Source organism: Hemicordylus capensis, chromosome 3 (assembly GCF_027244095.1).
Source record: "Hemicordylus capensis ecotype Gifberg chromosome 3, rHemCap1.1.pri, whole genome shotgun sequence".
Classification (NCBI taxonomy): Eukaryota; Metazoa; Chordata; class Lepidosauria; order Squamata; family Cordylidae; genus Hemicordylus; species Hemicordylus capensis.
Genome location: NC_069659.1, coordinates 138,509,287 through 138,521,754, shown reverse-complemented (window position 1 = coordinate 138,521,754; position 12,468 = coordinate 138,509,287). Strand labels below are relative to the sequence as shown.

The window sequence follows — 12,468 nt, the reverse complement described above, 5'->3', positions numbered from 1 at the left end:
GCAGTTTGAGGCCCATAGAGCCAAAGTTGAGGGAAGAAGCTCCACCCTCACTCCGGCTCAATTGGCTGTGTGGGCTGTCCTCCTATCAATAGGGGGGCATGGCCCCGCGGTTCCATGTTTCATCTGAACCGGGCGTATGTCTATCTGTCTAAGATGAGGGGAAGGGCACTTCACAATAGCTATAAACTTAGATTACAACATGAAGGGATTAAAAGAAAAAGTCTTTTTTAACTTAAAGGCATATTTAAATTATTAAGCCAGAATAATGATAAAATCTTTTGCATTGCCTCTACTTATTGAGTACCTCTGCTTCTTGCTGCCTTTTCACATTTTCTTTCTTCAGAGTTTGGCACTGCTGCTGGATTTCAGCTTTTTCCAGAAGAACAGCATCAAGCCTTTCTGTGAGGGCCTAATTTTGAGAAGGAAGAAGAGTGAGAAGTCACCCACTGCAAACACACAGGTTGGCTGCTCCTGAAGATATTGAGAAACATACAGCATTGGATCCAAAGTGCCCTTCTGCATGCAGAACATATCTTCCAGGCATGGAAGGGTCTGAAGCAGGCAGCTGAGTTGCTGCCTGCTTCAGCGCTGAAGTCAGAGTTCTTCAGTCAGAATCGTGGCATTTACCTGATCTGCAGATGCTGGTTCATTTATATTAAACTTTCACAGAGAGATTATTTATTCCAATCAGGTTTTGGACTGGGATACACATATGGTTCTGGCAGGGAAAGGGAGCAGGTGTGACAACCCTAGAACTGCCATCAAACTTGGGAAACCTATTCAAAACATTGTATGCAGACACATCTAAGGCAACTTATTTCTATTTCTCCATGTTAACTTCTTCAGGAGATAGTATATCTTCCCTGAATACCTGCCTGGAGGCAGTAATGGGCTGGATGAGGGAGAATAAACTGAAGCTGAATCCAGATAAGACGGAGGTACTTATTGTGCGGGGTCAGAACTCCAGAGACTATTTTGACTGACCTGTTCTAGATGGGGTCACACTTCCCCAAAAGGAACAGGTTCGCAGTCTGGGAGTACTTCTGGATCCACACCTCTCCCTGGTTTCTCAGGCTGAGGCGGTGGCCAGGGGTGCTTTCTGTCAGCTTCGGCTGATACGTCAGCTGCGTCTGTTTCTCGAGATCAATGACCTCAAAACAGTGGTACATGTGTTGGTAACCTCCAGACCGGACTTCTGTAATGCGCTCTATGTGGGGCTGCCTTTGTACCTAGTCCGGAAACTTCAGTTGGTTGAGAATGCGGCAGCCAGGTTGGTCTCCGGGTAATCTCGGAAAGACCACATTACACCCTTGCTGAAGGAGCTTCACTGCTTACCAATTCGTTTCCGGGCAGAATACAAAGTGCTAGTTTTAACTTATAAAGCCCTAAACGGCTTAGGCCTTGGGTATTTAAGAAAATGTCTTCTTCGTTATGTGCCCCACCACCCATTGAGGTCACTTGAGGAGGTCCGTCTCCAGTTACTGCCAGCTCGTCTGGTGGCCACACGGAGATGGGCCTTCTCGATTGCTGCCCCGAGATTGTGGAATGCGCTCCCTGCTGAGATGCAATCCTCCCCATCTCTGACTATTTTTAAAAAACAGCTGAAGACCCATCTCTTCACCCAAGCCTTTTCAGCTTTTTAAATTTGTAGGCTTTAATTTTATACTGTTTTTAAACTGTTAATCTGTTTTAACCTTTTATATTTGTTTTAAATGTTTTTATGTCATTGTTAACTGCCCAGAGATGAAAGTTTGGACAGTATACAAGTTAAACAAACAAACAAACGACACTTGATTAAGGAATACAATTCAGGCTAAGTCAACCATAATAAATGTGTTTTCCTTTCTCTGAAGGAACAAATCAGCTTCAAATCTACCTTAACACTAATCTAGAGAGAAGAGGCAAAATGAACACATAAAGTTCTTGTTATCACTCATTAAGTTTAAATGCGTTCTTGCCCTACCTTATTCAGATATAGAGTAAGGGCAGCAATATGTTTCTGCTGTGACAGAGGGCTTTGGGACTGCAAGAAAGTATGCTGGGAGAAGGGCCTGCTGGCTCTGTTGTGAAAAAACTTGAATGTTAAAGGAACTGACAGAGCTGTGAATGCTTGAAGGAGCTATTTACACACACTGCTTTGGTAGTCTGGATGTCAGCCACTGCTTTCAAAGATAGTTTCCAACACATATATTTTTATTTACAGATAAATGGATAAAGATAAACTTCTGAAAAGTCTGAAATAAAACTGTGAGATAAAAGTCTGAGATAAAACTCTCAGATGAGAAGACGAATATGAACTGTATGGATTAAGAGGAGATTATTCTCATTTGTTTGAGATCAAACACTTTTACATAATATATTATATGCATTCCTACCTGAATAATATCATCTGTTCCTCCAGCAGCAGATTTTGTTTTCAGTTCTTGAATCTCTTTTTCCAATTCTAAGGAGGGAAAAATGTATGTTTTCTCCTAAACTGGTCTAGTCATTCATTCTTTCCATGACGAAACTCAAGGAAATGTACATGGGGCTCAGGTCACCTCCCATCCAGGCACAGAAGAGAGATAGACTTGTTTAGCTTCATCAAGGCTGCAGAAGCACATGCCTTCAGACCCTGTTCTGGGGTCTATGAAGTATATAGTGTTGAATCTTTAAATGTATGTAATAAAATCTGGAATGAAGAGCTACTGCTGACTTTACACAGAAACCTGGATACACTAACATTCCATTAGTGTTTTCAAGAAGACTTGCCAAGGAACTGAGAACTGCCTTGGCTAGAAAGATGCAATCCTTCAAAATGAGACCACAACCTGTTCATTTTATGCAGCAAATTCAATTTTATTGTTTATAGCAGGAATGTGTCCAAGTTAGACAGATTTCCCCCACAATTTGCTCAGAGCTCCCAAAGGATATTTTCTTGTGATCTCTGTGTTTGTTGCAGCTAATGCAACGTATCTGCCAGCATGTCTTTTTGCCCCACCCCATGTATAAAAGCACACTGCTTTTAAAAAGTTAAAACTAATTTCATTACCTGTACATCTTAATTTCACTTTCTGTATAAGCATCATTTGCTTCTTTGAAAATTTGATAAGATCTTCTCTGGGTAATGTATCCAGCTGTAAAATTAATAACATGTATGTTCTAATTGCAGTTAAGAGTACTAAAATTAAGCACATCAAGCAACTTGTATAATTTAGCTCTTAGGAACATAGGAAGCTGCCATATACTGAGTCAGACCATTGATCTATCTAGCTCAGTATTGTCTTCACAGACTGGCAGCGGCTTCAGCCCAAAATTTCAGGCAGAAATCTCTCTCAGCCCTATCTTGAAGAAGCCAGAATAATTATCTGAAGTATCATCTAAGCAGAAGGCTGGAGCAGGTGAGACTTGAGACCTTCTACTCTTCCCAGAGCAGCTCCATCCCCTGAGGGGAATATCTTTCAGTGCTCACACATCAAGTCTCCCATTCATATGCAACCAGGGCAGACCCTGCTTAGCTAAGGGGACGTCATGCTTGCTACCACAAGACCAGCTCTCCTCTCTTCTTCCAGGAGAATCCGATCTAATTCAACAGCGCTCACAAGCAACCTTGAGAAATGTGCTACACAGTTCTAAAAAACAGAGACTGAAAAACGTTACCCCGCCAGACATGCAAAGTTGCAGGTCTTAAAAATCCAGTCCTGGAGGGGACTCGCCATCAGAAATATTTTTTTCCATAGGTGTATTCACCTGCTCCAGCCTTCTGCTTAGATGATACTTAAGATAATTATTCTGGCCCTTTAAATTTTAGAGAAGCAACTTGAATAACCCAGCTGCCCCATACTGAAGAAAAATTCAGTGCCATGCAGCTCATTCCCCACAAACCCAGATCCCACCTCACTGAGACTCAAGAGCAAGATGCTGTTGCCCTGGTTACTGCTTAACAATAATTACCAATTTCAATTTCATTATTATTATTTAAAATATGCATGCTTTATACTTTATATGAAGTATACTTTGCTGTACACTTCAGCAGAAATGTTCTCAAAGCAGTTTACATAGCAAAAAGGTAGGAGAAAATGGCTCCTTATCCCAAAGGGCTAACTATCTAAAAAGGGAGACAGTCGTAAGCAGGTCAACATATAACCATATTTAAAATATTTAAAATGAGAGAATATGGCTATATGTCTTCAGTCATATGAAAATATTATGCTTTTCAAACCATGAAAATGTAGAAGGAAGTTTAAGCAAATTGCTGGATGCTGTAAAAACTGTATTTTGATTTAACAAGATAGTTGCACAAATAAGCAACAAGGAAGTGAAAAGTAAAATGCTTAGACCAGATTTTTCAAAGGTATGGTCTGTCAGTACATTTGCTTCCAGTAAGAACTGCCTACTATACCTGCCAAATAAACTTTTGATGCATCCAAGCATGACTTTTTAAATGACTACAGTGACTTATTTTTATTCAGATAAAGCAAAGCCAACACTTATTTAAAAACAAATATTTTTAATGAACTCACTCTATGGTCACCTGTAAGTTACTATTAAAATAAATTATGTATGTTAAAAATTTACCCTTGATTTGCCAGTTGCAGGGGTTGAAGGAGAAGCTGCCATTTCTTGGCTACCATCTTGCAGCTAGAGCAGAAATGAATATTAAATAAAAAGCATGAGATATTAGAATGAGTCTCTTCATATTTCTTCATCTTTATTCTCAACCTCAAAAGCAGCTCACAACAATAACAATATAATTCAAAGCAATACCATCACTAAGAACAGATAAAATAGAAATTACTTTTAAAATAGCATTGTCACCAGAGCAGATGTAAAACTGGCACTACACTACAAAAGCCTACTAGAATAAAAAGACCTCCGCTTTGTTTTCTAAAAGCGAGCTAGTCTCTTGGGACTCTTTGAGGGACAGTATACCACAAAAAAGGTGTCATGGCAGAAGAGGCCCTGCTTCTGGAAAATATTAATCTAGTTCCATCAAAGAACCTGTAGTTCCTCCTGAAGAACCAGTAAGATTTCTTTCAAAAGGGAATTCAAAGAAGACAAATCTATCAATGGCTAGTAGTTACAATGGCTATATGCTACCAGTTGCTAGGAATATTGGGAGAGGGCTTTTTCTGCATGTCCTTCCTGTGGATTTTCCAGAAGAATCTTGGTGGCCACTATGGGAAACAAGATGCTGGATTGTATGGTCTTTTAGTCTCATCCAGCAGGGCTGCTCTTATGTTCTAAAGTAGAATGTTTCGTATCAGAGTAAAAGTTCCACATCAGAAGTACTAGGAGACTGTTGTTCTTTTCCAGAGGATCTGAAGTTCTATAAGATTCTGTTTTATCTCCCAAGCTATTTAACATCTACATGAAGCCCATGAGTAAGGCTTGTGGGGATTTTGGGTGGTGCCATCAATATACTAATGATATCCAGTTCTATTTCATCTTTTCATTTGTTGCAATGACACTTTCAGGGGACCACAGCAACTCTGGGAACTCACTGGAAAATAACATGGAACAAAAGAGTTAACACCCTTGCCTCAGTATCCCAGAGGCTAACCAACTTGTGGAATTCTCTGTCACAAGATGTGGTGACAGCCAACAACCTGGATGGCTTTAAGAAGAGTTTGGATAACTTCATGGAGGAGAGGTCTATCAATGGCTACTAGTTGGAGGGCTAATGGCCACCTCCAGCCTCAAAGGCAGGATGCCTTTGAGTACCAGTTGCGGGGGAGTAACAGCAGGAGAGAGTGCATGCCCTCAACCCCTGCCTGTGGCTTCCAGCAGCATTTGGTGGGCCACTGTGTGAAATAGGATGCTGGACTAGATGGGCCTTGGGCCTGATGCAGCAGGGCTGTTCTTATATTCTTATGTTCAAATTGCTCTCCTTCCCCCACAACTGCTATTTTTACTTTAAGATATGCCCCAAATTAGAAAGTGACAAATTCAATTCCATATCTAGTTCGGCCACACGTCTCAACAGCAGAAAACGACACTTTACATTCTTACTATTTGTGAAACAAAATCCGCCCCGTCAGCATCTTCTGCACGTCCGGTCAGATAATCTCAGATGGCCCTTTTGTCGGTTCCTGATTTCCGAAAGGTTTGGGGCGCTAGGACCTGTGAAAGGGCCTTTTCGGTTGCTGCCCCACTTCTCTGGAACTCCCTTCCCCTTCAGATTTGTTTAGCCCCTTCCTTACTGATTTTTAAATCTCTATTGAAGACTTTTCTTTTTCGCCAGGCTTTTGCCCTGTAGTTTACCTATTTGGTTTTTTCTTTTTTTGTTAGTTACTTTAGTTTTAATTTAGAATGTAATTTTAATGTTGTCTTGCTTTGCATGTTTTTGTACACTGCCTAGTGTCTTCAGAGTGAGCGGTATATTAAATATTTCTAACAAATAAATAAAATAGTAAACATTTTATATTATTTTCTGTGCAATGCAAGCTGGTATTATGAATGAATCCAATCCACTCATTTATTAAAACTGCCAGTTATTCTGAAAGTCCAAGGCAAAGAGATAGATTATGTAACAATCTAATAGGATTCTAATAGTTCTGATATTTCCAAAATGTTATCCTCATTCTCTATTCCTAGGAAATGTAAGGATCGTTATGTGGATTTGCTCACCACTGAGTAACCACTCAGCATATGCTCAAAGGCACCCACATCACCCAATCCTTCAGATGTGCTACTGGCTGATTCAAGGATCAACATACATTTCAAAACAAGGGTTGGCGCTAAGCACTTCAATTACAATGATCCCTAGATGAAGAAGAAGTGGTTTGTAAACCAATTTACCATCCAGAACTGTGTTGCTGAACTCACATGGTTAGCTACCCCAAGAACACACACACAACACTGAATACCCAGCTTTTTACAGGCCCTGCTCCTGTGCCTTTAACATAATGTGTTAAGTGTCTGGAATACTGAAATTTAGTAAATAAAGCTGATCTTAATAATAGATTTATTTCTTCCCATTGTTGGGAATAAAATGTATGGCACCTTAACAGAGTTGAAGTGCTTCATGTGCATTATCTCAGTACAACAACTTAGGCCAAATATTATTACCCCCAAATTGCATGTGGGGCAGGGGGAGAAGAGTCAGACACAGTGGCACACCTAAGGCTACCTACGACAACATGCGAGCGAAGGTCCTCTAGTCCCACCCTCTTAGCTACTACCAGAGCTCGGCCAGGAAGGAAAAAGTTTCCCATGTTTAACCTCCACGTGTCACGCTTTTACTAAAAGGCAATGCAACGGAGCCAGGCAGGAGTTGGCAACCCACACGGCGGCGGAGCATCTCCGAGTGGGGAATTCATCCCGATTTCGTATCACTATTGTCAGATATCTGGAGCTTGCCCTTGGAGATTCGTGGAAAGTGGGGCATGCGGGGGCGGAGGAGGCAGCGGGCTGTTGCTTCTCGGGCAGAAGATCAACCCAACGGTGTTCACTTCCACAGACCCCTGCCCCGACCCTGCACAAGTGTGGCGGCGGCCCCTCGCTCCAGTCAGGGGGGAAGTGACCCGGCTAAGCTGCCCAAGCCTGCTGTCTGGTTCAGATCTGCGCAGGTAAGGATAACCTTTGGCAAGGCAAAAACGGCGAGGCAGCCCAGAGCCCACACTGCCTCTTTCCCTTGAGGCCCCCACTTCGCCTCCCCCACCCCCCGCTCGCCGTTACCTCCATGGCGGAGCTGGGTCCGGCGCGGCGGGAGGGGGCGAGAGGGGAGCCTCTCAGCGCCGCATCCCGCAGCTCTCGTCTTGCTCCTGTGCCGCTTCCGCCTTCGTCACCGACTCTCCGCGCGCGCTCACCTCTGACGTCAACTAAACCAGCCCGAATGCAGCCGAGGCCAAGTTTCGGGTACGCTGCTCGCGATTGAGTTGCCATGACAACTGACTTCCTCCTCGAGTGGTCCTTAGGCTTCTGCCGTATCCCCCTCAGCCCCTACTACTCTGTCGGCCTGCTTCGCTCAGACCACTGCTCGACTCGGGAGGGGTGTGTGTTTGCTTTCTCGCCTTGGGGATTTTTGGTGTTGTCTTTTTAAAAAAACCCCACAAGATTTATGTAGAGTAAAATAAAAATAAAAGCAACCAGTAACAAAAGAACAAGCAACATGGCGGACAGCCCACTTCTTTTTTTTTAAGAGAAAAAGTTCTTGCTGCTTCTTTGGTGGGATGGTGGGCTTTTCTTTATCTTCCCCCAACTCCAAATAATACATCAGATTATCTTTAGCTCCTTAGAAGGGGCAACAGAAACAACCTCCTCCTCCTCCTCCTCCTCCTCCTCCTCATTAAAGTACAGCCTGCTCTATGGATGTTTACTCTGATGAAAGTTCATGGAGTACAGTGGGCCACACCTCAGGCGTGGGTGCAAAGAGGGGGATGGGGCAGAAAATGGCAGCCCCCTTGCAACCCACGGGTCTCCCTGCCACCTGCAGCCACTGCCCCACTAGAGCATGCAGTTCATTTCCCCCTTCTCGGAGTTTTCCGGACTACGAGATTTCAAGTGTATGCAATTTTTAAAGTTTCAAATGAAAGGTTATAAACAAAAAAGCTATCCTCTCTAATAAAACGCTTGGTGTCCGTCCGTGGACAGACACCAAGCGTGTGTTTGTGCCTCCCTTGGCGGTTCTGGGCATGCGCGAAGCGCATGCCCAGAACAGGCCAGGGAGCCACGACCGCCAGCACCCGGCGGACATCTTGGATGGCCACAAGCGGCCGCCCTGAAGAAGCCGGAGAAGCGCCGGCGGGGGAAACTGGCCGAGGCGGCGGCAGAGCCGCCGCCTCGCCCAGAAGAGACAGCGACCAAGCTGGGGAGACGGGGGACGGAACGGAGGCCAGCGGGACAGAGCCGACCGTGAAGGGCCCGGGCCAGCCGCGGAGGATGGCAGTGGCACCTCCAGAGACCGCCCGGCCGGTGATTGAGGGGGGAAGAGGCGGCAGGGGAAGCCTGTCCTCCCGCCGCCCGCTCACCCGCCCTCCCAGCTTTCCAAAATCCCCTTCCCCGCTCCTCCCCCCAATTGATTACAGGTCAAAAGGGCCCATGAGAAGGCCGTCGCCCCCGCCTATCGCCCACCCTCCCACCCAGCTGCCCGAGCCCACCTTACCCGCTCCAGCCCGCGATAGTCGGGCGAAGAAGAAAAAAATTATTCGCACAGTGGAAGTGAGGGGAGCTCAGGAACAGAGCTCCTCTCTGTACTAAGCTGCTGCTATGCTGCTGCCCAAACTGCCGCTATGGACGCAAAGGACGTTGCGTCCTTTCGTCCATAGCGGCAGTTTGGGCAGCAGCTTAGTACAGAGAGGAGCTCTGTTCCTGAGCTCCTCACTTCCACTGTGCGAATAATTTTTTTTTCCTTCGCCCGACTATCGCGTGCTGGAGCGGGTAAGGTGGGCTCGGGCAGCTGGGTGGGCGGGTGGGCGATAGGCGGGGGCGACGGCCTTCTCATGGGCCCTTTTGGCCCGTAATCAATTGGGGGGAGGAGCGGGGAAGGGGATTTTGGAAAGCTGGGAGGGCGGGTGAGCGGGCGGCAGGAGGACAGAGGGAGGAGGGGAAAATGGAAAAAAACCAAACAAACCGAGAGAGAGAGACAAAGAAAAAAAACCACTTTAAAAAAACACTTAAAGGCGGGAGAGAAAGCTAGCGCCCGTTATCATAACGGGCTTAAAAATACTAGTTTATAAATAAAAATGCTAAAAACTAAGAAACCTACCAGAAATGAGCAGTGGATAAAATATTTTAAAGCCTATATGAAAGGATGTGTCTTCAGTTGTTTCTTAAAAACACTGAGAGAGGGAGCATGGTGAAAGTCTTCCAGAAGGGTTTTCCAAAGTTGAGGGGCCACAAGCAAAAAGGACCTGTCTGTAATACCCACCAGCCAGCTCTCCATTAGTGGTGGGGTTATGAGCAGGGCCTGAGATGCAGAATAGAGAGCCCTGGCAGGTTCATATGGGTGAATGTTGTACCCTGGCCCCAATCCATGTGGTATTTTAAAGGTCAAGATCAGCACTTTGGATCTAGCCCAGAAGCAGACTGGTGACCAGTGAAGGTGCCATAGGATGGTTGTGACACTCAAGAAGCAACTTGTACCTATCAACATCCTTGCATTAGCATTCTGAACCAGTTGAAGCTTCTGACCTTCAGGGCAACCCCATGTAGAGTGTATTGCAGTAATCCCCTCTGGATGTTACCAAAGCATGAGTGACTGAGGTCAAGTCCAACTTCTCCAAGTAGGGTTGCAGCTGGTGTACTAGCCATAGCTGATAAAAAGCGCTTCTGCACATTGCCACCACCTGCACCTCCAAGGACACTGTCGAGTCCAGAAACACTCTCAAACTGTGGACTTTGCCTTTTTGGGGAAGTGTGACCCATCCAAGAACAGAATTACCTCACTGCTTGGATAATCTGTTTTACCAGCCCAAAGCACTTCTGTCTTATCTAGATTAAGTTTCAGCTTGTTTGCCCCCATCCATCCCAGAACAAACTCCAAATCTTGGTTCAGAACACCCACTGTCTCCCTAATATCTGCTGACTTAGATGATAGGTAGAATTGGGTGTCATCCACATACTGATGACACTGCAGCCCATATTCATGGATGACCTCTCCCAGCAGTTTCATGTAGGGACAGAATGGATCCCTGCAGTAATCCTATATCTCATACTTTCTCTTTCCCCTACATTGGCCAGTAGCTGAGCAACGTGGAAGTTACAGCAGGATGTGAAATTGAATCAGAATTCTACCAGTAGCCAATGAAAGCATGGCTTGTTCTCCCATTGTCCTTGACGGTTCTAAGTCTGTATGGTATACCCCACTGCTTCCTTACTGCCACTATATGAACTACTGTACAATTCTAATCCACAGTGTTGCCGCAATGCTATTCTAGTTTTAACAACTCACTCCCAGTCCAGCAGTCCCAACACTACTTTGTCCTAGCTCCAAGGTTGAAGCATGCCTATACTATAACCAGTACCGGATTTAGGCACAAGCTAAATAAGCTACAGCTTAGGGCCTCACATTATGAGGGCCCTCTGAATACAGAAAATGACTAAATTTCTGCATAATTGGTGGAAGAACAAAGGCATAAGGGGAAAAGTGCAACTGTGTGTGTGTGTGGTTTTTTTTTAAGAGATCGTGTTACATTTGTTTCCTGGCTACATTTTGCATACCAGGAAACATCCTGGTATGCAGAAGGAGACAGGCCAAAGGCCAGGATACAGAAGGCTGTAAGAGTACTCAGTCTGTTTAGTTTAGTGACTGGAACTATAAATATAATTTAATCGCAAAAAAACTTGCATTGATTTGTTGAGAACAGCCGGCTAGGCTGCCTGCCTTGACAAATCAACCTCAAATCACTCGAATCTATTTGAGTTTTTTGAGCACCATTTTGACTCAAAATGGCATTTGAATCACATGAATCAATTCGGGTTGAATAGGGGTAATTCTCCTTTACTCCAAATCGGGCCTCTTTTTTGACAGTGATTTGATTCAGAGTCAAATTTGCTAATCACCCCCAATTTGACCCAAATTGATTCAAGGGTGAATTGAATTTCACACCACTAATACATTCGCCACACAGAGAGAGCCAGCAGCTTGCCTCCGAGTCAGGGCGGTGTGAGGGGAGAGCAAAGAGTGGGCTATTTCCCAGCAGGTGGGGGGGGGGCTCATGCGCCCAGAGACACACCCCATTGCTTTTTCAATTTCGTAATGCTGAACCATGTAACTGCTCTTGTGTTTTTGTACATTAGCATCTCTGAACATTTTAAAGTAAGAAATCATAATGCATTTTCAGTAAAAGGTATTTCTAATGCAAACAGGCTTATTGCAAGATAACTGTTTTTCTTCAGTCATTAGTTTTTTATTGCATCTTTGCCAACTATATATGAAAAAAGTAAACGTTATGGTGGAGAACCAGAAGTTGCCCACTCTTGCCGCCCATTCCTCTCCTTTTCTGGCTCTTTCTCACTTTTCCAGGGAAGAAAGGTAGGCAACTGGGTAGCTTGTATCCATCTCCTCCTCCTCCTGGGCTGTGATTAGACATGGAGGGGAGAAGGATTTGCAGGAAGCAGAATATGGTCTGGGAATGGGTCAGTCTCATTCCCTCTTTCCATCACATCACAGCAGCTGAGCCTGGAAGAGGAGCAGCCGAAGCAGCAATGGTGGCGGCAGCAGCGGAAGGAACATTGTGGACGGGCGAGTCAACCAATACTTCTGCAGCCTCAGATGCAGCAGCAGTTGCTGTCACCACCAGGATGGCCAGTCTTGATGACAATGTGGTGTGAACTGCCATTGTCACCGGCTCTGCCCCATGCACCAGCAGCTGTCTAGCAGAGCCTCCCCTTGTTGTACCCCAACTTGGTTCAGGCCTACACCACCCTCTCACAATGAGTGTTGTAAAGCTGAAACACAGTGGCAAATTACAAATGTCTCTGCCATTTTTCTTAACTTGGAGCATGATAAGTTGAGGACAGCCTATATCAGTATGAGAAAGGCAG

At 44.9% G+C, this 12,468-nt stretch overlaps 1 protein-coding gene across 1 annotated transcript in view; it reads right to left on the bottom strand.

Moving 5' to 3' along the window:
• Positions 1-7,916, bottom strand: part of GCC2 (GRIP and coiled-coil domain containing 2) — a 59,271-nt gene extending 51,355 nt beyond the window's left edge. The window contains exons 1-5 of the mRNA XM_053309221.1: positions 7,660-7,916; positions 4,558-4,620; positions 3,032-3,116; positions 2,376-2,443; positions 305-409 (exon numbers count right to left, since the gene is read on the bottom strand). Coding sequence (XP_053165196.1) covers positions 305-409; positions 2,376-2,443; positions 3,032-3,116; positions 4,558-4,620; positions 7,660-7,866 — 528 coding nt within the window. The 5' untranslated portion in view covers positions 7,867-7,916. The remainder of the gene's footprint in view (positions 1-304; positions 410-2,375; positions 2,444-3,031; positions 3,117-4,557; positions 4,621-7,659) is intronic.
• Positions 7,917-12,468: the final 4,552 nt, after the last annotated feature.